Source organism: Bufo bufo, chromosome 3 (assembly GCF_905171765.1).
Source record: "Bufo bufo chromosome 3, aBufBuf1.1, whole genome shotgun sequence".
Classification (NCBI taxonomy): Eukaryota; Metazoa; Chordata; class Amphibia; order Anura; family Bufonidae; genus Bufo; species Bufo bufo.
Genome location: NC_053391.1, coordinates 373,579,438 through 373,599,505, shown reverse-complemented (window position 1 = coordinate 373,599,505; position 20,068 = coordinate 373,579,438). Strand labels below are relative to the sequence as shown.

At 44.4% G+C, this 20,068-nt stretch overlaps 1 protein-coding gene across 1 annotated transcript in view; it reads right to left on the bottom strand.

Annotated features, from left to right (window-relative positions):
* The window catches only part of RPS6KB1 (ribosomal protein S6 kinase B1), a 58,844-nt gene that overhangs the window by 4,926 nt on the left and 33,850 nt on the right, over positions 1 to 20,068 (bottom strand). The window contains exons 9-14 of the mRNA XM_040424669.1: positions 19,161 to 19,251; positions 10,234 to 10,341; positions 7,323 to 7,385; positions 6,491 to 6,568; positions 2,609 to 2,716; positions 86 to 198 (exon numbers count right to left, since the gene is read on the bottom strand). Of these exons, the coding sequence (XP_040280603.1) occupies positions 86 to 198; positions 2,609 to 2,716; positions 6,491 to 6,568; positions 7,323 to 7,385; positions 10,234 to 10,341; positions 19,161 to 19,251 (561 nt within the window). The remainder of the gene's footprint in view (positions 1 to 85; positions 199 to 2,608; positions 2,717 to 6,490; positions 6,569 to 7,322; positions 7,386 to 10,233; positions 10,342 to 19,160; positions 19,252 to 20,068) is intronic.

The following is a 20,068-nucleotide window of genomic DNA, read 5'->3' as shown; positions in this document are numbered from 1 at the left end:
AGTCATTATACAAGTATTGCTTCTAAGAAATGACTGCACATGCAACAATGCTAAACAGGATTGGTGGGCAAAAAGAAATAGTTACCTCACAGGTGTCCTAGGGCTTCCAATGAATCGACGAGGAGACCGAATTTTTGGTTCAAAAGAAAACTTCTCTTTTACACTTTCAAGTACAGAAGGAGCCACATAAGTAAAACCCTAGGTGGTAACCAGATAGTTATCAAACATGTAAATATATACCTTTTTTTTCTGACCTTTTTTTTTTTTATTAGTAGTAGTTTTCAGTTTAAACCGAATTTACAACCGTACAGGAATTTTTAAACATACTGGAACAGGTTTACCAAGAAAGGAGTTTCTTACATGAGAAAAAAAAAAATAAACACTGAAGTAAACTGCACCAAGTTTATAAATAATAAATACATTTGTCCCAACTTCTGGCTGACCATGCACCAGAAATTCAAATCCACACCAACCAGGAGCTGCTGTACATTTGAATTAGTAATTTATGCTAATTTGGAGTCTATTATCATAAATGTGTTGGCTTGTAAGGAGGTCACGCCCTTCTACTGATTCAGAGTAAGTCAAAGACTCTGCCATTATTTGCAACTTATTTTTTACACCACTGTGATAAATGTGCTAGATTGGACATGGCTTATATCGGGTTACAATTAAAGGAAAGTCCTTGTACCATGTTAAAGGAGTTTTGTCACTTCAGCAAGTGGCATTTAACATATAGAGAAAGTTAATACAGGCTTTACTAATGTATTGCGATTGTCCATATTGCCTTCTTTTGCTGTCTGGATTCATTTTTCCATCACATTATACATTGCTTGTTTCCATGGTTACGATCACCCTGCAATCCATCAGCGTGGCTGTGCTTGGATACTATAAAAAAGCACTATCCTATGTGCGCATCCACGGTTCCGGTCACAAAGAGGACGGCATTATTTCCTATAGTGTGCAAGGACGAGCACCACTGATGGATTGCAGGGTGCTTGTAACCATGGAAACGAGCAGTGTATAATGTGATGGAAAAATGAATGAAGCCAGCAATATGGAAAACAACAATACATTAATAAATGCCTTGTATTAACTTTCTCTACAGTGACAAATCCCCTTTAGGGCCTTTTTACACTGTCAGGGAAATTATCAGGTATGAGTGCTCGTTCCCAATAATCTGTCTGTGTAAAGGTGCCACCAATCACCCGCTGAATGAGCAAAACAATCAGACTCCTAAGTCATCATTTCTTGGGAGCGGGGTCATGCTGTGCTCTAATGCCCAGGAACATGATTCTGTAGGACGACGGCTGAAGGCAGTTGTGGTCACTTGTCCTCATACAGCATTCTCCTCCACTGACGAGCAGGCTGTTGTCTGGAAGGAACACTTCCTTCCTGACAATTGCCTGCTTCATCGGGCCATGTAAACCAGCCTTTAGACAGTAGACTAAAATAAAAATTGACACCTTTTAATGGCTAAGGATACTATTACATCTGCAGATAAAGCAAGAGATTGTCGTGAAGGAAGCATTCCTTCCCAACATTCATCTGCTCACTAGTGGAGGAGAACGCTGCTATTACATGCAGCAATCTGCTCCTCAGTATGGAGAGGAGCGATTACTTATGCTTGTCCCCATATTGAATCACTGTTTGCCAGCAGCAGATCCTGATTACATGGCACGATCTGCCGCCGACAAACAAGGATTTTTAAACCTGCTAAAAGATTCCAATTACCCAATGAAGGAGCTTGTTAGCGACAGTCTGAACAATTATCTTCAGGTGTAACTGAAAAGATGACAAAAAATGGCAAGTTTTCTAGAGTACTTAGTTTACCTGATGAAGAAAACTACTTATTTTACTTAATGAAGAACACACAATAGTCTTAAAAGCTTGCCATGGTGCTGTACAGTTTACTGCTATGAACTGCTTGTAAGCAGTCATTTGAGGCTCACAACGGGCTGACTGTAAGGACTTTGAGATTGAAATAACATCAGCACCATGATCAGTAATCTATGCAAAAATCTACAACTTGCACGTTTTCTGAGATTTTTCAACTGATGACCTATGCTCTGGATAGGTCATCAGTATCTGATCGGTTGGGGTCCGACACTCGGGACCCCAATGATCAGCTGTTTGAGAAGGCAGAGAGCAGCGGACTTCTTGCAGCTTTGCCTAGGCCACATGACATGTTCATCGTTCACGTGGACTAGGCAATACCAAGCACTGCTGCTGTACAACGTACGGTGCTCTGCTTGGAGAGCTGAGAAAAGGCTATGGCGCTAATGTGAGTGAAGGTGCCTTCTCAAACAGCTGATCGGCAGAGGTCCTGAATAACAGACCCCCACCAATCCGTAAAATAATCCCTACAGTGTGCCTGGATTTGGCACTTCACAGCTGCAGCCAATGACTATCCACAGCTGTCAACTGGGAAAGTGATTGCCTGTAGTGGTCACGTGCTGTATGTCATCGCTGTTGGTTAAAAACATTCCTGCTGCTCTCCATTTACAATTATCTTGGACAAACCCCTTTAAAAATGGTGATGGGACTATTAGCATGACAAAGGGTGAGGAAATGAGTGGACAAAATTTGACAGCCATAGCAGATAACTTACCAAAAACACTCGGTTGGCACTTTCACTGAGTGTGGCATCATCTGGACTGTCTACAGGTGTCTGACGAGTAAACTTTGAATCAAACTGGCTCACATCCTCCTCAGATTGCTAAACAGGGGAGGGGAAAAAAAGCAAGTGAACAAGAGACGAAAGAAACTTACTGTATGCATTTCTTAGGTTGTTTGCACTATGGTCTTTCCAAATGCAACATCTCAAGTGCAACTCTTAAGTGCACATACTGAATTATACCAGAATTGGACCAGAAGGGGACAACAGGTAATCCCAGGCATAGTTAATGCAAACAATGTTTCAATTTTTCATCTTACTCTTCCCACAACCTCCTGAAATACCCCTATCATCCATTCACCCAGCAAGGAACTATTCATCTCTTCCTCCATCTTACCTTCTCATCTGACCGCTTGCAAAAACCTGTTTGACAACATAAAACACTTCCTTCCCAAACACACACAGATACCTCATGCCCTCTCCTATTCTCACCTATTAACACTTTCTCTGCTTCTCCTTATTGCTGGTGATCCCTCTCCAAATCCCCCTTCAGCAAATCCTCACTATCACCTCAATGTCCCACTACAAATCTCCTTCTACAAATTTCTGCAACCGCTTAAACCTAATAACCATTCCTCTGACCCCTGCTCCTTTGGTTCCTCTTGCAGGAGCATTATGGAATGCATGCTCTGTCTGTAACAAACTGTCCTACATTCATGAACTTTTCATCTCTCAAAACCTTTCCTTTCTGGGTCTCACAGAAACATGGCTGACACCTCCTCCCCTGCTGCACTCTCTTATAGTGGATTTCAATTAACTCACACCCCCACCCCGGGTGCAAACATGGTGGAGGAGTTGGTCTTCTCCTATCAGACACCTGCTCCTACAGCCCAACTCCACTGCCACCCTCCATTACGCTCACCTCATTTGAAGTACACTCTGTTCGCATCTACTCTCCCTCCAACCTTCAAGTTACAGTAATTTACCGCCCCCCGGGCCCAGCCTCCATCTTTCTTGACCACTTTAATACCTGGCTACTACACTTTCTTTCTGACGATATCCCCACTATCATCATGGGTGACTTAAACATCCCTATTGACACCGGCCACCTCTAAACTCCTATCACTCTCTTCCTCCTTCGGCCTATCACAGTGGTCTTCAGCTCCCACCCACAGAGATGGTCACACTCTGGATCTTACCTTTACCCGCCTCTGCTCCCTATCTAACCTTTCTAATTCGCCTCTCCCCCTATCCGACCACAACTTACTCACCTCCTCTTCATTGGTCTATTCTGCTGCTCCCCCGATCCAAACACTAGCACACCCCCGCAGGAACCTTAAACATCTCGACTTTTACTTGCTTTCCAACTCTCTTCTGCCACTCTCTACCATCTGTTCCCTCCAAGACCCAGATGCTGCTACCACCCTATATAACACCACAATAAGTACAGCTCTGGACACTATTGCCCCCCCTCACACACAACAAAACCCGAAAAATTAAACAACCCTGGCAGACCAACCTGACCAAAAAACTCAGACAAGCTTCCAGGGCTGCTGAGCGGCGATGGAAGAAATCCCAATCTAAAGATTTTACTGCATACAAGCACTCCCCCCTCATATTCAAATCCTCACTCGCTGATGCAAAACAGGCCTACTTCTCATCTCTCATATCTTCCCTGTCCTACAGCCCTAAAACAACAACACTTAACTCCCTTCTCCGTCCCCCAGCACCCCCACCCTCTCCTCTCTTCTCAGCTGAGGACTTTACCAAATATTTCAAACAAAAGATCAACATCAGAGAAAGCTTCAGTGCACAGTCCCCACAGACCCACTACACAACTGCTCGGTCCTCTTCTACCAAAACCCGCTTCTCCACCGTTACAGAAGAAAAACTTTCCACTCTACTCTCCAAATCTCATCTGACCACCTGTGCACTTGACCCAATCCCATCCCACCTCATCCCTAACCTCACCACAGTGTTTATCCCAGCCCTAACTCATCTCTTCAACCTATCACTAACCTCTGGTGTCTTCCCCTCTGCTTTTAAACATGCTACCATTACACCCATCCTCAAAAAGCCTTCACTTGACCCATCTGCTTTGTCCAGTTATCACCCCATATCACTTCTTCCGTATGCCTCAAAGCTACTTGAACAACATGTCCATTCGGAACTGTCCTCTCACCGCTCCTCCTTTGACCGCATACAATCTGGCTTCCGACCCCACCACTCGACTGAGACTGCCCTTACCAAGGTCACCAATGACCTACTAACAGCCAAAACCAAGAAACAATACTCTGTCTTCCTTCTCCTTGACCTGTCCTCTGCCTTAGACACTGTTGACCACTCCCTTCTGTTGCAAACTCTCTCATCTCTTGGCATCACTGACCTGGCCCTCTCCTGGATCACATCATACCTCACAGGCCGGACGTTTAGCGTCTCCCACTCCCGCACCACCTCCTCGTCTCATTCCCTCTCTGTTGGTGTCCCACAAGGCTCTGTCCTAGGAGCCCTGCTCTTCTCCATCTACACTTTTGGCCTGGGACAGCTCAGAGTCCCAAGGCTTTCAGTATCACTCCTATGCTGACGACACACAAATCTACCTCTCTGGTCCAGACCACCACCTTACTATCAAGAATCCCACAATGTCTATCTGCTATATCATCCTTCTTCGCCTTTTGCTTTCTAAAACTTAACATGGATAAAACAGAATTCATCATCTTTTCCCCATCTTGCTCGCCCTCCCCAACAGACCTATCACGATCAATGGCTGCACACTCTCCCCGGTCAACCAAGTCCGCTGCCTTGGAGTGACCTTTGATTCTGCCCTTTCCTTCCGACCACACATCCAAGCCCTTTCCACCACCTGCCGCCTCCAACTCAAAAACATCTCCCGCATCCGCGCTTTCCTTAACTTTGAATCTGCGAAAATGCTTGTACATGCCCTCATCTCCCGCCTAGACTACTGCAACACTCTCCTCTGTGGCCTTTCATCTAGCACTCTCGCACCCCTCCAATCTATCCTCAACTCTGCTGCCCGATTTATCCACCTTTCAACCTATTACTCCTCTGCCACTCCCCTCTGCCAATCCCTTCACTGGCTCCCCATTGCCCAGCGAATTCACTTCAAAGTACTAACAAATACATACAAGGCCGTCCATAACCTGTCCCCGCCCTACATCTCTGAGATACTTTCCCGATTCATCCCCACACGCACTCTCCGATCCTCACAAGACCTCCTTCTCTTCTCTTATCGCCTCTTCCCACAATCGACTCCAAGATTTCTGCCGTGCATCCCCCATACTCTGGAACTCGCTACCCCAGCATATCAGACTCTCACCTACAGTGGAATCCTTCAAAAGAAACCTGTAAACCCACCTCTTCAGACAAGCCTACAACCAGTGACCCTGCTTCCTCTATACCGCCATGACCAACTTCACCCGCACATACTGTGTCCTTCTCCCATATCATGTAGATTGTAAGCCCTCACGGGCAGGGCCCTTTCTCCTTCTGTACCAGTTTGTAACTTGTCTTGTTTATGATTAGTGCAATTGTCTGTAAGATGTATGTATACCTCTTCTCATATGTACAGCGCTATGGAATGAATGGCGCTTTAATAATAAATAATAATATAAATTCCTTGGTACTGTAAAAAAAAGCATTTTGTATATTCACATGCAGCCATTTCTAGCTTGGCGCATTAAGTATAGAATTAGTCATTGAAAGGTTGTAACTTGCTGCCACATTTATTTAATGTGTTGTTAGCGTTAAAATAGAGACAGCTACATCTGTGTATATATTCAAAAAGGAAAAACTGGAGTCCACATCCATTTACCCTCATCATTCAATCTCTTAGAGAAAAAAAAAAAAAAAACTTACCAAGAGTGGCTTGAAGGGAGGTTCCACCTTCCGAGCCAAGAGATCTTCCCAATTAATATGTCTGAAAAATGGATGCGCCTACAAAAATGATGAATAGGTTATGAGAATTAATACTCAGATGATTTACTTTATTAAACTCAAGAGCATTTTATATAGTTTGTTTTTCAGTAATAATGGCCTTAGCATGTACAGTCTAATGCGAATAGTTACTCTCATGATACCTTTAACGGACCACTGAAACTTTCTTTGGGCAAGACTTCCTCATAGAAGACCTATTCATATTTTAGAACTATACTGTTGAAAAACAAATGTGAATGCAGCCTAGGGCTGCCTACACACATTAGATTGCCAAGCAGCTCGGCATGTTCTCAATAGGGAGAATGCAGTAAAGCCGCTGCCAGAATCTCAGTTCAGTGGGGGGCCATCAAAACCCACCGAACAGCTGTTTACAGCAGTGGGCAGAGCCAGAAGCAGAAGGTTCTACCCACTGTGTAGTGGCCACGCTGGAGCATACAGTTTTTGGCTTACAGTGCTTGCCCGCAAGCAGCCGATCTGGGGGGGGGGGGGAAGGGGGTGTCGGACCCCCACCGATTGATATTGATCACCTATCCGGAAGACAGGCCAGCAGTACATAATAGGTGAAAACCCATTTAAGTGTCAGTACAAGAAACGTTGACAGAAATCTACTCTGCTAGAAAATATACAGAAATTACAAGCCTTACTATAAACCTACCAACACCAAAATGCTGAACATGTATGCTCATTAACCAAAAATTAAATGTAGTCTTAGTAGTTTTCTAAGACATTTGGAACTTATTGAATAAAGCTTTACCTGAACGTCCCCGGCATCACCAAGACCAGCTCCAAGACGTGAGGCGGCATTTCTTTTTAGCAGCTGCCAGGTAAAAAATAAATAAATCAAGATTTGAATTAGCCTCTTAACACTTCATGACAGACTTTGATCAGGAACATCACAGGCACACCAGTTGTGCCTATGCGATCATAAGCGTTTTCGAGATTGGAAAAGTTAAGATGCTATGAAAAAACAAATTGGTCGCTCCTAAAAGCCTATAACAAACCAGTCCTTAACCACCTCAGCCCCTATAGCTTAAACACCCTTAATGACCAGGCCACTTTTTACACTTCTGACCTACACTACTTTCACCGTTTATTGCTCGGTCATGCAACTTACCACCCAAATGAATTTTACCTCCTTTTCTTCTCACTAATAGAGCTTTCATTTGGTGGTATTTCATTGCTGCTGGCATTTTTACTTTTTTTGTTATTAATCGAAATTTAACGATTTTTTGGCCAAAAAATTTAATTTTTCACTTTCAGTTGTAAAATTTTGCAAAAAAAACGACATCCATATATAAATTTTGCTCTAAATTTATTGTTCTACATGTCTTTGATAAAAAAAAAAACCCTATAAGGCTCCATTCAGATGTCCGTATGTGTTTTGCGGATCCGATCCATGTATCCGTGGATCCGTAAAAATCATACGGACATCTGAATGCAGCCTGACAAGGGGGGTGATCAATGACAGGGGGGGGTGATCAGGGAGTCTATATGGGGTGATCACCCCCCCTGGAAGGCTCCAGGGAGACGCCTGTATGTGTTTTGCGGATCCGATCCATCTATCACAGTGGATCCGTAAAAATCATGCAGACGTCTGAATGGAGCTTTACATGGAGGTGATCAATGACAGGGGGGTAATCAATGACGGGGGGTGATCAAGGAGTCTATATGGGGTGATCACCACAGTCATTGATCACGCCCCTGTAAGGCTCCATTCAGACGTCCGTATGCGTTTTGCGGATCCGATCCATCTATCAGTGGATCCGTAAAAATCATGCGGACGTCTGAATAGAGCTTTACAGGGGGGTGATCAATGACAGGGGGGTAATCAATGACAGGGGGGTGATCAGGGAGTCTATATGGGGTGATCAGGGACTAATAAGGGGTTAATAAGTGACAGGGGGGGGGGGGGGGGGGTGTAGTGTAGTGTGGTGCTTGGTGCTACATATTGCTGAGCTATCTGTGTCCTCTGGTGGTCGATCCAAACAAAAGGGACCACCAGAGGACCAGGTAGCAGGTATATTAGACGCTGTTATCAAAACAGCGTCTAATATACCTGTTAGGGGTTAAAAAAAAAAATCACATCTCCAGCCTGCCAGCGAACGATCGCCGCTGGCAGGCTGGAGATCCACTCGCTTACCTTCCGATCCTGTGAACGCGCGCGCCTGTGTGCGCGCGTTCACAGGAAATCTCGCGTCTCGCGAGAGGACGCACCGGCGCGTCCACACAGAAGAGCAGGGCCGCCGCAAAGACGCAATCCTGCGTACGGCGGTCCTGAGGAGTTTAAAGAGTAAAGGTGTCCTTTTTTTGTCCATAAATGAACACTACAAATGATTAAAAGAAACTTTTTAATAAATGATATCAAAGAAATATGCTTCCTTCTCTACTTATTAGGCTCCTCTCCTGCCCTCCCTCTTTACTAAAGCTGGATTTGAATGGGGGGGGCGATGAGCAGACTATTCTCATGAAGGAGACATTCCTTCCTGACAATTGCCTGCTCTTTAGTAGAGGTGAAGCACTGCATTTACATGCAGAGATCTCCTCCACAGTATAGTATAAGGAGGAGCGATCACTACTGCTATCACTCATCCTCATACAGGTGCATTGTTGCTGAGCAGATCACTGTCTAGAACGCACGATCTGCTGCCCAGAAACGACAATTTAGCTGCACACATGAACAATTGTTTCACCTGATGAATGAGCATTTTACTCGTTCATTGGGTGATCTGTGGCACTTTTAGATGGGCCAATTATCGTTCGTAGGAACGCTCATTGCCAATAATCGGCCCAAACATTGGGCTGTGTAAATCAGCCTTAAAAAGTTATTCCCATCTTGCGCAGCCACTCTCCATTCATTTCTATGGGAGCGGAGGGTGGCTGTGAATGTGCGGTGCGCCCTCCAGAGCTTTGCAAGCTCCATTCTAAGTATAGGTGTGGGTCCCAGAGATGGGACCCGCACATATTACACATTAGGGACATATCCTAGATTGCACAGAAGTCTATAGAGGTGGGAGAAGCAGGAAAGGACTCTTGGAGACAGGGAGAGAGAGACTACAGCTAGTTTGTAAGTGATTACAGCTGCATTCACACAATGGCAAAACGGTCTGTTTTTAATAGACGTTTTTTTCACTGATGCCTTTCTGAAAAATGGACGTTAAAAATAGTCCCCTTCAATTGTACGGGGGCTGTCAGTCCATGAAAATGGACAAAATAGAATGTGATATTTTTTTACGCGTTATTCACGGTCCATCAAAAAATAGCCATTTAAATAACCTCACAGACTACCTTTGTTTTAAAAATGGATGTGGATTGGCCGTAAAAAACAAAAAATGTCTGTCACCAGTCTGTTTCACTGTCGTGTGAAAGTAGCATTGCTGTTTTATCAAACTGCTGCATTTACATCTAAACTAGCGCTCCCCTCCTATTATAAGTGTCGTTCATACTTCCCCCAAGCACCACAAAAAATGATGCTTTGTAAACAGACCACCAGTGGCTGCTAGATACAGCCCCATAATTGAAGGGGAAAGGAAGACCATAAATATGCTTCAGTTCTGCAAAGCGTCCTCATGCAACCTGCCTTATATTTGTGGTGCAGTCAGGAAGGGGTTAAGGTGAATGTGAATGCTTTCTAAGAAACAATCAGGTTTGGAAATACAGGTACATACCTTTTTAAGCAAATCCCTGGCTTCTTGGGTGAGGTAGGGGGGCAAGTTAAGCTTACATTTCAGAATTTTGTCAATAGTTTTTTTACGGTTTTCACCAGTAAATGGCGGCTGTAAAAAAAAAAAAAAAAAAAAAATGTTAAAAATACACTAAAAGCAAAGACACAAATACAAATGTTGGTTCAAACTACACTGAAGAAAATTAGTAAATTGAAATCAAAACCATGCTCATAACAGTTTAGGCCATCTGATGGGCTTACCCTAGAGATAAATAAATGTACCCAAAAAAATAAATAAAAATCATATCATCAGAACTGGCAATAAGGAATACAGATGTCTATAACAATAGTTCTCTGCCCACTATAATGCACACTTCCAAGTACTGTTCTAAACTCTAAAGTACCATTGCTATGACAGTGGCAATTTAGCTACAGGTATACAGCTATAAGCGTTCCACGTACACTGTAGAGCCCAGTGTACTGCAGAAGCAATCAACTACTGTATATGCTGAAAATCTAAGAACAATGCACTCAGATGGTTCTAGCCCCCTGAGGGGCTGTAAAAAATAAAATAAAATAAAAAAGTGTAAATATATACATACTTGAGAAAGACTGCAATGAGCAGTTGAAACGTTGCACAGGGGAAATAAAGCGGGTCGTTTTTTTCATCGTATTCTGGAGTGCTGCCTCTTCTTTGAAATACCTATTATTTATATATATATATATATATATATATATATATATATATATATATATATATATATATATATATATATATATTATTTTTTTTTTTTTTTCATTTGCTATTTTTATTTATTATTTGATCATTTTAGATATAAAAATAATCAGCTAAAAAAATAAACATAACAGGCACCTTCGTGTCCAGATCTGGGATACGAAGGTGCCTGGTATAAAAGATATAAATATATTTTTCCTGGTCAGTGTATGCCGTAATGGAAAGAAAAAAAAGATTTTCCATCAGATCCTTTATTAGATGTTTTTTGGGTCACCTTATTCCACCCCAAAAATTTAATAAGGCTACATACACACGCATATGTATTTTTCGGCCCGCAAAAAACCCCCCAAAAAAACGGATGATGTCAGTGTGACATCAGTGTTGCATCAATTTTTGTTTTTGTTTTTGCGAATCCATCGTAACAATGCCTATCCTTGTCCGCAAAACGGACAAAAATACGTGAGGCTCTATATTTTTTGCGTGGCTACAGAACTCAGAACTGACATACGGATGCATTTTTTGTGGACCCATTGAAATTAATGGATAATCCGAAAAAAAAAAAAAAAACATGGAACGGACACGGAAACTAAATACATTTGTGTTAATGTAGCCTAACAGTGATCTAAAAGTTGTATGTAGTCCACAAATGGTATCAACTCACAAAACGGAAAGTTGTACGGTACACGTTCAATAAAAAACTCAAATCACAGCCTGAAGGAACGTTGAATAAGAAAATAATAAATATTTTAATAGAACTAATTAAGGGGTGTCGATAAAATCAGGCACACAGGAACTCAGAAGTGTGGAGAGGGATCAGGTAATAGTCCATCCAACACTAGTATCCTATGTCCAGGGTCAGCGTCCAGTGTTGGAGCACACTGATAGACGTATGGCCTAGGTCCACAGGGTCTGAAAACACACCACTCGGCGCAGGGACTGACACTATTGATCAACTCCACTGCTCATATGCATTTGCTTTTGGTCCCACTCCCTAGCAATGCCGTGGAGGATCAATGCAGTATGAGCAGCTAAAATGGGTTATGGTGCACCCTTGTGCTACTGCTCACACACCTGAGTAGTGCATTTAGTAAAGTATAGGCTCACATGTGGATAGTCCTAGTGACAAGGTTATCACTGGGTAGAACTTCCCTATTTGGTGAGTAATACATGACACGGCAATCGCTCTACGCGTTCGACATGCAGTATATTTTACATGTCTCATCAGGAGCGAGATTGCTGTATTACAGTGTCAATTTAGGTGGAGCAGCTACACTGTGATGTGGCTGCATCGGCGCTGTGATGGCCGTGTGCGGCCAGCTACACGCCGAATATTTATAATCTAGACCCCGACCCTCGAGAATGGGTGCCGGCTCCGGTCTCCAAACAGGGACGGAGGCGCGTCCGATGACGCGCTCCCTGACCCGACCGTCGCACAATGCGGTGTCATACATTCGCGAGGAGGAGCAACCTCTGCTCGAAAATATGGGGGAATATTCGAATGCAGTCTAAAATCGTCGAATAATCATACTTCAGGAAATCGATCAAGGTGCAAAAGGAGAATCGAAACATAAGAAGTGCCATTGAAAACCACGAATAAGCCACATTAACACATTCGAATAAATGACAATCGAATAAACCGCATGGACACAGAAGGTGGCATCAAGCTGTGCTAGAAAATGCCATCCATTCGAATAAGTGGCATTCGAATAGGTGACAATCAATTAGGCTAGATGAAGCATGAGAACGACACTGCCTCATTTAATCCCTTAGGATGTACTGTGTCCAACTTAAAAATCCATTCAGTTTCTTTGCGGAGTAATGGCATATCAATATCCCCTCCGCGAATGGATGTGACAATGTGCTCAATCCCTTGGACCTTCAGTACATCTGGATTGCCGCCATGATAATCACATACGTGGCGTGCCACGGATGTGTCACGTTTATTTTTGATGTCCAGCAGATGTTCACCAATACGTCTCCGTAATTCACGTCTGGTCTTACCCACGTACTGTATACCGCATTGGCAGGTCAAGAGATACACCACTCCTACTGTTGTACATCTAATGAAGGATCTGATGGAAAATCTTTCTTTCGTCACTTGGCTGGTGAAGTATGCCCCCTTCATGATGTTGTTCCAGATAATACATGTACCACATGGAAAGGTACCAGTGAGTGTATTCTTTAGCCATGTGTCAGGTATTGGATGCGAGTAGATACTATGGACCTGACGGTCACGGATATTGGAGCTGCGGCGAAAGGTGATGGAAGGACGATCCAACACCAACTCACAAATGTCTGGGTCAGACTGCAGAATTGGCCAATGTTTCTGAAGAATATCACGTACATATTTCTCCGCCTTATCGTACGTAGCTAGAATTCTTGGAAAATTATGGCCCTGAAGTCTTTGTTTGGGAACCAGTAGTTAATCACGACTAACACTCAGAGTGATGGTATGCTCTCTTGAGTGTTTGCTCAGGATATCACCTACGCTTGAATCGTGTCCTCAGATCATTGGCAGCCACCTTAAAATCACTCATTTCTGAGCAATTCCTCCTGGCTCTCAGGTACTGGCCTTTGGGAATGCCACTCCTGAGAGCCGGGGGATGGCCACTATCCCACCTCAGTAGGCTGTTCGTGGCGGTCTGCTTACGGAAAAGATTCGTCGTGATTTTCCTATCTGTCCCCACTGCAATGGTTAGATCTAAAAATGTAATTGCCCGCTCCTGGATCTCAGACGTAAAAAATAAGCCAAGCTGATTGATATTCAACTCGGCTACAAATTTGGTGAACAATTCCCTGGTGCCCTTCCACAAATGGTACCAATAAAAACTACAGTTCATTCGTCAAAAAACAAGCTCTCCTACAGCTCTGTAGATGGATATATGGATTTATAGATATATGAAAAAAAGTTATGGCCATCAGAAAATGCCAATACAAAGTTTAAAAGTAGTAAAAAATTATTAATTATAATTAAAAAAAAAAATTTATATTATAATTATATATGTTGGTAAGGCTGATTAGTCAGCCTGCATTTGTGGGAGGGGCGGAGGCTCTTCATATACGAGCCACAGCCTCACTTCCAGGCGTGTGCTTTCAGGGGCACAGGCCGCATGTTACCTTGTCCGTCCAGGTTCAGCCACGGCTGATACTATATGTTTTTGTCTTGTTACCTTGATCGCCCAGGCAGAGTTAAATGTTGTATGTCACCTGGATCGCCCAGGTTCAGCCACGGCAGATCACGGCTATGTCATTTGTCTTGTTACCTGGATCGCCCAGGCCGAGTTACATGTTGTATGTCACCTGAATCGCCCAGGCCACGTTAAATGTTGTATGTCACCTGGATCGCCCAGGCCACGTTAAATGTTGTATGTCACCTGGATCGCCCAGGCCACGTTAAATGTTGTATGTCACCTGGATCGCCCAGGCCACGTTAAATGTTGTATGTCACCTGGATCGCCCAGGCAGAGTTAAATGTTGTATGTCACCTGGATCGTCCAGGCCACGTTAAATGTTGTATGTCACCTGGATCGCCCAGGCCACGTTAAATGTTGTATGTCACCTGGATCGCCCAGGCCGAGTTAAATGTTGTATGTCACCTGGATCGCCCAGGCAGAGTTAAATGTTGTATGTCACCTGGATCGTCCAGGCCACGTTAAATGTTGTATGTCACCTGGATCGTCCAGGCCACGTTAAATGTTGTATGTCACCTGGATCGCCCAGGTTCAGCTACTGCAGATACCATGCTATGTCATTTGTCTTGTTACCTGGATCGCCCAGGACAAGCTAAATGTTGGGTGACAACTGGACCGTCAGGTTCAGCCGCTGCTGATACTACGCTATATGTCATGTTTTGTTGTTAGAATAAGTCTCTGCCATACCCCACTCTATCGGTATATCGGGTTTACTCTACTCGCACCCAGAGCTGCGTTCACACGTCCTATACTACTACAGGTTCTTTCCAGGCCCATTTCAAGAACTGCATTCCTGTCGCTGTTACATCTATGTTATCCTCCGTTCACAACCAGAGCTGCTGTTATACCAAATTTCATGCTCTGCTTATACCCAGAGTTGTGTTCACACTTATACTGCTACACCAGGTCGTATACCCCACTCACCAAAGCCGCTTTCCATGTCTGCTGTCACATCAAGTTAATATTCCGTGCACATCCAAAGCTGCGTCCGCATGTCTGCTTTTACATCTTGTCCTATACTCCATTCACTACTAGAGCTGCGTTCACGTGTCTGCTTTCGCATCACGTCAATACTCTGCTCACTTTCAAATTGCATTCATACGTCTGCTTATACCATGCTTTTCATGCGCTACCCATACTCGGAGCTGCGCCCATACCATGTTTTTTTAGGTACCACTCACATCCAAAGCTCCATTCACCCATTTGTTGTTACATCATGTGTTGTACTCTGCTTCCGCTCAAAGCTGCATTCTCCTGTTCATTGCTACGTCATGGTTTTACTCAATAGTCTCACCGGGGCAGTCTGCACCCACCACTCTGGTTCTTTAATCTTGGTTCATATTCACTCAGACTGGTCTCCCTAATACTTCTGGTTCGTATTTACTTAGATTGGTCTCCTGCCCCAGTTCACCAAACAGCTCCTCATCGGAGGTCAGTCGGCCAATAGGAGTAAGTTTCCTGCTATGTTTTCCCAAGCTGTTCATTTGTTTGTCACGATAAGAGACTTCTCTTAGCGAACTTGCAATGACTCAGGCTCTTGTTTTTCTCCCATCTCTGTTTCAATTTCAGGTTTACGTTTTATGGTTCGCGGTGGTTAGTGTTTTATGTATGCACGTGCTTCGGATTTCTAATGTCTATATTTTCAACGCCTGTTGGCAGTTATGTTCCTTAGGCCACCTTCTAGCCAATCCAATCATTCAAGCCTCTGCATATCCTATCAGGTCCGGCTTACGTTTTAATTACTTATTGTCACCGCAACGTCATCCCTCTGGCTTCGGGGGCCTCTGGCTTCGGGCGTACGACATGGTTGTAGGCTGGTTAGTGTCCCAGGTTTGCTGTTGGAGGGGGTCATGGCTATGCGGGTCCCCAAGGCATTCTGGTGCTGCATAAGTGGTAAAAAAAACAAAACAAAAAAAACAAACATAAGAGGCTCGCCCGAGTGGCTGTTCGCTTATAGGACCTCACGATTGGCACCGACACTTGTAGTTCGCACGGCCATCTGATACTTTTTTCCGCCATAAGGGACTCGCACGCATGGCTCCCGCCATAAGGGACTCGCACGCATGGCTCCCGCCATAAGGGACTCGCACGCATGGCTCCTGGCTTAGAGGATTTCACAATTGTCAGACATTGGTAGGTCATACGGCCATCTGATACTATTTTCCATGGTGCACCTTTCAGAAGTTTTCTTTTGTTCATTTATATTTTACAGATTAGTACTTGCGGTTCATTTCAGCCTCATTTCATTAAGAAGCTTTACCCCATGTCTTTGTCTTTCTAGGTTATCGAGTCCCGGTTGATTACTAAACCCGTCGGGTTAAGCCCCAATCTTTTCCGCAGCCGTCCTCAATTCTAAGGTTCGCACCCCGGCGGCTGCCCGGCCCCATGGGCCCCTGGTGGTTGCTTCGGCCCCATGGCTTCAGGGGTCCGAACAATGGTTGTCTGTCCACCTGTGCAGCTATGCTTTTGGTTTTGAATGACTCACATCTTTATCTGCTTGCCAACTTATGTTATTTAGGTTTCATTTTAGTAAATGTCCGTTATTATATCCATTTTCTGTCACGTTTCCCTTAGTCTTTTCAGGTCATGCAGTTGAATTCATGTTGGGGGTCACCTTCCACGTCGGTCAGGTCTCGTTCCTAACGATATTTCGCCTTGCATGTTATTCAGGCCACGTAGTTTATCTTAGGTATCGCCTGCCACATCGGTCAGGCTCATGGTTTAATTTCACCTGCACCTTATTCAGGTCCCTTATTATAGTCATAATTTCTCGATAAAAAAAAAAAAAAAAAAACTCGGCCCCATGGCTTCGGGGGCCCGACGACCGCTTCGGCCCCATGGCTTCGGGGGCCCGACGACCGCTTCGGCCCCATGGCTTCGGGGGCCCGACGACCGCTTCGGCCCCATGGCTTCGGGGGCCCGACGACCGCTTCGGCCCCATGGCTTCGGGGGCCCGACGACCGCTTCGGCCCCATGGCTTCGGGGGCCCGACGACCGCTTCGGCCCCATGGCTTCGGGGGCCCGACGACCGCTTCGGCCCCATGGCTTCGGGGGCCCGACGACCGCTTCGGCCCCATGGCTTCGGGGGCCCGACGACCGCTTCGGCCCCATGGCTTCGGGGGCCCGACGACCGTTTTCAGTCCTGCTGGGTTGATTGCCTGGTTGGTTGTCCATCTGGGCTGATTTGGCCCGTATGTATTACATACATACCTGCTTCCCTAATTTCCTAATAATCCATGTTGATCGCTCACTTTATGTTTTGACCGCAAACTGGTCCGGTTCGCCCTACAGCATCATTGTCATGTCTTACGCAGATATTTCGTCTTGCTTTAATTGTTCATGCTTTCGTTCAGGTCCTGCCAGAGGAGAAACAAGTAGGGTAATTCCCTCTAGCATTTCAGTCTCTGATCGTAGTCGACCATATCTTGTCAACCAGGTCCCCGCGCAAAGTCTTTGCCTTTTCACCACGACTAGGAATTCATTTTCGCCGGTAGCTTCATTGCAATTGCATTCCCTCACTCATGGGAGGTCATAGACAGAATCTTGTATATTATGGCTTCGTAGCTTCTTGCCGCACTAACCTCAGACTCTCTACAACCACGTTAAATCGGGTTTTGGACAAGGTTCAGCATTTCCTCACAGTAGAAGATTCAGATAGTAGGTCGGTCTTCGCGTCTCGAGCGTTAAAACAATTCTCAGGGGCACACAGTAGAACAACGCGCGGACCACGGCTAGCAGATAGCTGTTGTCTGGGGAACTATTCAAGGATTCTCTTCCTATCTACATAGTTCTTTTTGGCCCTCATTCCTGCATAGTCTAGGCAGTTAGGTTTCGGTCCCACGATCTCCTGAGGCTAGGGCATTGCCAGCACTCCCTAGAACCAAAACTTTACAAGGTTCAGTTGGTTTTCATGATCCATTTCACAACGTATTCCCGGTCCTCCATTCCGCTTTGGGGCAGTATCCGCAATATTGAGCATCATGTCTCTGGCCTTGTCATCCACAAGATGGGTTGTAGGTCTCCTTCTGGCCTTGCCTCATACACCCCGAATTTTTCGCTCTAGATCCCTGACGCCTTGCAGTTGGCTTGGGGATTAGTTTGCACATGACATTAGAGTTCCTTTTCTACCCTACTTGGCTTGGTTTTTGCCCACTTACAGGCCTACCCACGATCATGGCTTAGGGCACACAACAAGCCATTTAGTCAGGTCAGCTAAGACACACCTAGCTCGGTTTGGTTGTTCCCGTTGTTTCTCTCCCTAGGGTTCTTCGGATATCTCTTGGCCGTAGCCATGACCACAAATAAATAAAAATTATATATTATATATATATATATATATATATATATATATATATATATATATATATATATATATACACACACACACACACACACAAATTTGGTATTGCAGTTATTGAATTGAGCTGCAAAAGAAGGACATCATATCATTTTTAGCTCAAGGTGAATGCCGTAATATCAAAACAAAAAGTTGTCGGAATTGTGGGTTGTTTCAATTTCACCCCACATAGAATTTTTCCCCCTTTTTGCAACACAAGACATGGTAAATTAAATGGTGTCATAAAAAAAAAACACTACTTATTTTGCAAAAAATAAGCCCTGATATGGCTATATGAACAGAATATGAATTTATTTTATGGCTATTGGAATGTGGGAGGAAAAAATTAAAATGCGAAAACGAAAACGGTCCCAGTACTTAAGGGGTTAACAGATACTATTACTAGAAAGTCCTATGGGCCCTTCTTAGACAGTAGAGTTGCTGGGGCTGACAGGGACAGATTCCAGCCCTTTGGAAGCATGCATACAGGACTGGACAGCCATACTCCAGCTTGTGATTGAGCACGGCCAGTGTAACAAGTGGGCTGATATATGGCATTGGGCAGGAGGTGCACACACCATCGATAGAATAAATGTATGTCACCGGCTGCTAAGAAGTTAAAACCCTCTTCACCAGTAACCAGCTGGCAAGAAAACAGATTCACTCACAGCTCCAGTTAGCATATCGTACATCAAGGCTCCCAAACTCCACCAGTCCACTGCACGATTATGTCCACTCCTCATTAGAATCTCTGGTGCCCTGCAAAATGGAGAGTTCAAAGAATTTTTATACTTGAAGGGAGTCTGCCAGCTACTTTTCTCACATCAAACAGCTTCAATCGCATTGTAGTTCATATACACCGTTCACAAATGGTACCTTTGTTTCCCTTGTCTGCGACTGATGCTCAAAAAAAAGAAGAAGATTGAAGCAATATGCTAATGAGCTTGCAAGTGCCCAGGGCCCTCAGCGTTACTGGTCAATAACTCCTCCCCTTTCTGTAAGTCGGCCCAGTGTCCTGCCTATGTCAACGTCTCTGCTCCTGAAATCATATGCAGCAAAGTCCAATCAGTGATGCAGCTGTCCACAGCAGGTATTGTATGGTGCATGCCCGGGCTCGGCGGTGATGTGCGCAGGACAGTGGCGCAAGCAGGACACTGGGCCAGCTTACAGAAAGGGGAGGAGTTATTGACAAGTAATGCCGAGAGGCTGGGGCACTTACAGCAATAGAAAATGCCCCTGGGCACTTGCAAGCTCATTAGCGAATCGCTGCAAACTTAGTTTTTTCAGCATCACAGCTGCAGAGAAGGCAGACAAAGCTAGCATTTGAACTGTGTATGTGAACTATAAAGCGATTAATGTAGTCTGATGTCAGAAAAGTAGCTTATAGACACCCTTTAACAGCAGAAAAACACATTATACCAAGGTTTTGACTATAGACTCATGTTGTCCCACGTCTACACAGGCGTTACATCCCAAGTAAAACTACATGGGTTGGAAGGTTAGTTGTTACCCATAGTGATGTGGGAGTGGAATTACATCCTTTGGATAATCTGATATTAAACACGATTATGCTTTT